Source organism: Mastomys coucha, unplaced genomic scaffold, assembly GCF_008632895.1.
Source record: "Mastomys coucha isolate ucsf_1 unplaced genomic scaffold, UCSF_Mcou_1 pScaffold7, whole genome shotgun sequence".
NCBI lineage: Eukaryota > Metazoa > Chordata > Mammalia > Rodentia > Muridae > Mastomys > Mastomys coucha.
The window spans coordinates 17,888,402-17,894,674 of record NW_022196913.1 but is presented as its reverse complement, the minus strand read 5'-3'; the positions used below and the strand labels follow the sequence as shown (position 1 = coordinate 17,894,674).

The window sequence follows — 6,273 nt, the reverse complement described above, 5'->3', positions numbered from 1 at the left end:
AAAAAAGTTCCAACTTGTAAAACGGATGTCTTACCGACTCCTGTTTCCTCTACTTCATCCACATCAATGACCTGGGGGTGCTGCTGAGGAAAACTTTCCACTGGCAGCTGGAAAGATCTGGTCCTCTCGGTGGGGATTCCACGGGGCCTCTCTGTAGTCTCGTAGCTAGGAGGGAGGATCCTAGGTGCATTGTGTGGGTCAGGGTATCCCCTTCTTGGACTATGGGAGGGGAAGGGCGAGGTGGCCACATCCTCCAGGCCGAGATGAGAAGTTACTAGGTCATAATCTTCATCCTCATAGTCTGCTCCGTCATCATCCGGGCCCAGGTTCACATCTGCAGACACTACTCCCTTGGCAGTAGCAGGACTTCCAATCTCAAACACCCACACACCCTGGTGCCCAGCGTTACTGCTCCTAGAGGCAAGGAAGGCATCTTGAGAATAGGCCACAGCCCACAAGCAGCCCCATGGACCAAGCACACAGGAGGGGCTCAGTAGCCTATGTCCATCTGAAAGGTGTGGCATGTGTCTACCCTTGGTAGGGGCTGGTGTCCGGGAGGGCAGCAGTGCTATGGGTGGTCATCCCAGAGCTCATACAGGCAGGAACTATTTAGTGAGAGTGAGTCTAAATAGATACCATGAAGAGCTTACCCTCTAGGGCCATCCTAGAACACCAAGGACTCTCAATGCCACCAGCTTGTACTATTCACAGTTTATGTACCCTGTCTTATGAAGGACCAGAGAGTCATTTGACCATTATGTTCAAAAGAACATCGAATGGAGTAAAACCTACTTAGTTTTTTTGGTTTTGAGTTTTTGTTTGTTTGTTTGGTTGGTTTGGTTTTTGTTTTTTGAGACAGGATTCCTCTGTGTACCAGTCCTAGCTGTCCTGAAACTTGATTTGTAGACCAGGCTGGTCTCAAACTCACAGAGATCCATCTGCCTCTGCCTCCCTAGTGCTGAGACTAAAACATGCATCACCTTACCTGGCCACCTTGGTTTTTTGTTTGCTTGTTTTGTTGATTTTGTTTTGTTTTTAAGACAGGGTACCTCACTGCTCTGGGGCTCACTAAGTAGACAAGGATGGCTGGAAAAATGCCAGGAATCTATCCATCTCAACTTCCCAGGGTTGGATTTATAAGCAGATACCACCATGTCTGACTTTTTATGTGGGTATAATACTCAGATCTGAACCATTTCTCTAGTCCTGTTGTGTTTTGGGGTTTTTTGTTTTGCTTTGTTTTAGGATTTATTTTATTATTTATTTCTCTCTCTCTCTGTTTCTCTCTCTCTCTCTCTTTCTCTCTCTCTCTCTCTCTCTCTCTCTCTCTCTCTCTCTGTGTGTGTGTGTGTGTGTGTGTATTTGTATGTACATGTACAGGCAAGTTTCCAGAGTGGCCAAAAGGGGGATCAAATCCCCCTGGAGCTGGAGTTACAGGTGGTTGTGAGCTGCCAAATGTGGATACTGGAAACTGAACTAGGATCCTCTGAAAGAATTGCTGAGCCATCTCTCCAGCCTTCTGAAATGGTTCTCTATAACAACCTGGGAACAGTAAAGGGCTTTTCTGAGCTATGTGAGCTGCTCTAGTAAATTACTCATTCTAAGAAGAGACAGGGTCATCGACTTATAGCAGTGTGGTCAGAAGCACAGGGACAGCTATAGGACCTGGGCATTGGCAGCTGAGATGGGGGCATCTTATGAGACCAGGCTGTATAGATGTGGCATCTCTATGGATTCCAGGTAGCTGACCTAGACTATAAGATAACCAACCAAAAGTCTCAAAATACCTAAACAAAACAAAACAAAAATCTTGGCTATCCTTCTCTTCTGTATAATATCCCGTATCCCTTGCTTCTCTACACTAGCATTACAATGAGGCCTTGCAGAGTGTAGTAAAGAACTGTTCTGAATCAGTCCGGAGGAAAACCGCTCTTAGTTTAGGTTCCTAGCAGGAGACAGGTTTAAATTTCCATCATTTCTGACTTCAAACTCAGGGGACACAGTAGAGACAGTTTTGCATGAGGGTACACTCTAAATAACAAACTATTGGGGCCAGAGAGATGCCTCAGGAATTAAGAGCATTGGTAACTCCTCCAGAGGGCCTGGGTTCAATTCCCAGCATCCATGTGGTGGCTCAGAAACATCTGTAACTTCAGTTCCAGGGGATCCAATGCTTTTCTAGTCTCCACAGGCATGACATGCATGTAATGAAAAATGCTCATATGCATAAATAAAGATGAAAATAAACAAAAGACCTCTTCATGCTATAATAGTTCCTAAGATTTATTAGGAAAAAAAATACTATTTCAGCATTTAAATATCTCTCTATAAAATTTAAATCTATAAGGACATTTTAGGTAATTTAATACTTATTATATTTTGTTTGGTAAAACAATATATAATAATATAATTAAGGGGAATCTAATGAAGAAAAGCAAATAAAGAATATGCATACTTGGCCAAATTTTCAATTGATTCCCTGTCATTGGCAAATATATTATAGGCTCCGTTGCTCTTCCATAGAAATCCTACTAGACCTTTGCTGAAGCCAACCACAGCGGGCACTTGGTTTTCATCCTTCTTCGAGAATGTTGTAAAGAACTGTAGACCATCTTCAGGATAAAGGAAAATGGCGTAGGAGCTGGAATTGGAGGAGGCCAGAACAGCCTGGAACGTGTTTCTCTGTGAAGATGAGTTAAAAATCAGTTTCTAACAATACAATCACACTCTCAAAGCATGCTGTTCACTGGGCTCCTTGTGGAAAGGACAGTGGAGAGCCAGCAGCGCTCCACCCCACTCTCCTACAATTGAGAATGTGCAGTCTACATGGAGAGGTGGATATATGGACAAAACATGGCCTAGCCTGAGGACAGATGCTATAACAGAGATGCATGCAGCATGCTCCATGTAGGTCAAATGAGGAAGTATCCTGTGCTGGGTAGGGTAGGGGTAGGAGAAGCCCTTGATGGTCAAGGCTTCACAGGACGGCCTAAGCTTACAATCAGGAGGAGGTCATGTCAAGGACAAATGACAGTGAGTGCAAGATATCGTGGGCTAAAAACATACCAGAACAAAGGAAAAGGTACGTTCAAGGCAAATATAAGATATAAATATACAGGGCTGGAGGGATGGCTCAGTGGTTAAGAGCACTGACTGCTCTTCCAAAGGTCCTGAGTTCAAATCTCAGCAACCACATGGTGGCTCCCAACCATCCATAATGAAATCTGACTCACTCTTCTGGTGCTGTCTTCTGAAGACAGCTACAGTGTACTCATTTATAATAATAAATAAATCTTTTTTAAAAAAAGAAATACAGTCAGGTGGTGGTGGCGCACGCCTTTGATCCCAGCACTTGGGAGCCAGAGGCAGGCGGATTTCTGAGTTCAAGGCCAGCTTGGTCTACAGAGTGAGTTCCAGGACAGCCAGAGCTATACTGAGAAACTCTGTCTCAAAAACAAACAAACAAACAAAACAAAACAAGCAAAAAAAGAAAGAAAGAAAGAAAAAGAAATATATATTTAAAAAAAGAGTTTGATACAACTGCCGGAGAGAGTATATAGAATTTTATTAGGTTAGTCTTAAGAGGCAAGCAAGAGCTCAGTATTCTTGGGTCAGGCAATCTTCCAATTTTGCAAAGCATGTGAGATATGCAGACCCACCACAGACTTCTCCAAAATGTGTTTTGTGGAATGCTATGTGTCCCAAGAGGGACAGTGATAAGAGGAAATAAGGCCAAAAGTTTGGGGATCATGCCATTAAATATTATTAAGGCAGCTTCTTTCCTAGAGGACTTTACTTCACTCAGGAGGAGCACGTTGATCAGAACTTCAAGATCTATCATTTCCTGTTAATAATTTCTCTATAATTAGAAGTAGCTTCCCACTCCTTCTCAATTAAAGAAGGAACACAGGCATCATATCCGAGGCATAGGTTTGCCATGAAGCAATCTCCTCAAAAAACTGGCTTTCTCAACATCAGATAGTCACAGAAATGATTTAGGCAGCCTTATAGATAAGTACGTGGAGGTTGCTGACCTGCGTCCAACAAGTAAACTTTACTGGACTTTTCTCTAGACTTCCTGTCTTGAGCAACAGCGTAGGCATGCTGTCCGTTGGAACAAGCGCAAAGCAGAAGCCCAAAGCCTACAGTCAACATACCAGACCAGATACCTGCATCTCCATGTGGGGTGCACTCACCTTGCCTTCCTCTGCAGGGCTCCCGCTGGGCCCTCCATAGGGGGCCACGGATTCCCAAGTGACAACCACCACACTAGTGGGCTGGAAAGAGACCTCCGGGAAGCCTCTCTGGACATACTCTGCTGCCATCTGAATAATGAAGGGGGATAAGTCTTCTCGATAATACACATTCCCCAGGCCATCTGTTGTGTCCAAGTCAGCCAGGAAAGGCGCTACTGAGCCAAAGCTGGGTGGGAAGGTTCCAGGAGGGGATTCTGTGGCTGGGGGTTCGCTCATGGCGATGATACCATTTGTGGTGACCTGTAAGGAACCGAGTGTGGTTAGAGAGAATGCAAAGATGAACTCCTTACGAGAATGTTCGGGTTTGATTTTTAAAAACAATCCCCACAAATTTTCCAGCTGGCGGTACTATTTGGAAAGGCTGTGGGACCATGAGTCACTGGAACCTGGCTGACAGAACGAGATCACCAAGAACAGGCCTTTACTCCTAGCTCCTGCCTTGCTCTCTGTGCACTAATACAGCCATCATGTGAACGCCTCTGCCCCAGGCTCTCATGACACAGACTGTGACGCTTCATGATGCTCGAAGGTACTTTCCCCACCTATGATGGGATTAAAAAAACTCACCAGAACCATGAGCCAAAATAAGGCTTCCTCCATTTAGTGGTTGCTATCAAGCTATTGTGGTCACAGCAGATAAAAAGACACAAATGTAACTAACACAGGAAGTGATCGCTCCCTCACCGGATACTGTTGCAGCTGCCGGTGGAACACAAAATAAACAGAATCCAGAGAAAGAGATGAGTCTGACTGGCAAAACCATAAACATGATAGGCTGGTGGGGTTGGGGGCATGGAGGATACGATAGACCAGAATCTTAGGACATGATACAGAGTGCCTCCTGTCACAGTATGGGCAGTGTCTCAAATATCTCAAGTTTCCTGACCAAAATGATGAGAGCAACAGAGATTTGTTGACTGCCAGCATTATCCCAATGACTAATTAACTCAACAAGAGCTTCCACATTGGGTCTGTGTTATACCACTCTGGGTACCAGAGAGAGCTGGATACAGCCCCCCCCTAAAGGAACCCACAGTTCAAAGAAAAGGGAAGGATAACGCAGATGATTAAATGAATGTGTTAAGAGATAAACCTTCATAGTGTCGATAACTACTGTGACTAGCTTAGTGCATAGAATACCAGCTAACAGCGTTAACAGTTCACCACTTTGTATGTAGCATCTAACACCAGAAGGATAGGTGTCACTGGTACCCATGATTTTCTAGTAGAGAAATTAAGTAAAGCAATTAACTTGTCCAAAGTCACCATATATAAATAACATCACTGGAATTTTGACCCAAAGATCTTGACTCCAAAGTCAGCCATCTCAGGACTGCAGATATATGTCTCAGAATTCCTGCCTGGCTACACCATGCCTTGGGTTCAATTGCCAGCAATGTGTAAACTGGGCATAGTAGTATATGCTGACATTGGAAAGGTGGGGACAGGAGGAACTCAAGGTCATTCTTTGCTTCATAATGAATTCAAGGCCAGCTTAATCATGACATGTATAGAGTTCTCAGAATCTTTTCTAGTTCTTAAAAAGTATTGTCACTGTCATGTATTTGAGAGGGCATGTGGAAGCCAGAGGCTGGGTTGCTTTCCACTTTATATAATATTTATTTGGAGACAGATCTTTTATTCCTCAGAACCTGATAATGTTAGAGATGGTGGATCTAATTCCAACCTAGGCTGGTAAAAAACAAAACGCAAACAAAACAACAACAACAACAACAAAAACCTAGCGCTTTGGAACTTAACAAAAGCATCATTTTTGTTTAATTAATCAATAAATTTATTTATGTAATTATTTATTTATTAGAGTCCTGAGAGTTGACTTTAGGGCTTCACACTCAGATGCTGAACCTCTGAACTATACTTCCAGCCTCCTAACCTTGACTTTAGCCCACAAGTGTTATGATTACAGGTATATACTACGGCTTCCAGTTTATGCTATGTGAGGGAATGGAACCCAGGACTTTGTGTATGCCAGTCAAGCCCTCTACCCACTGAGCTA

General features: G+C 43.6%; 1 protein-coding gene across 1 annotated transcript in view; it reads right to left on the bottom strand.

Annotated features, from left to right (window-relative positions):
• The window catches only part of Nid1 (nidogen 1), a 74,767-nt gene that overhangs the window by 47,081 nt on the left and 21,413 nt on the right, over positions 1 to 6,273 (bottom strand). The window contains exons 2-4 of the mRNA XM_031358326.1: positions 4,197 to 4,496; positions 2,456 to 2,682; positions 35 to 414 (exon numbers count right to left, since the gene is read on the bottom strand). Coding sequence (XP_031214186.1) covers positions 35 to 414; positions 2,456 to 2,682; positions 4,197 to 4,496 — 907 coding nt within the window. The remainder of the gene's footprint in view (positions 1 to 34; positions 415 to 2,455; positions 2,683 to 4,196; positions 4,497 to 6,273) is intronic.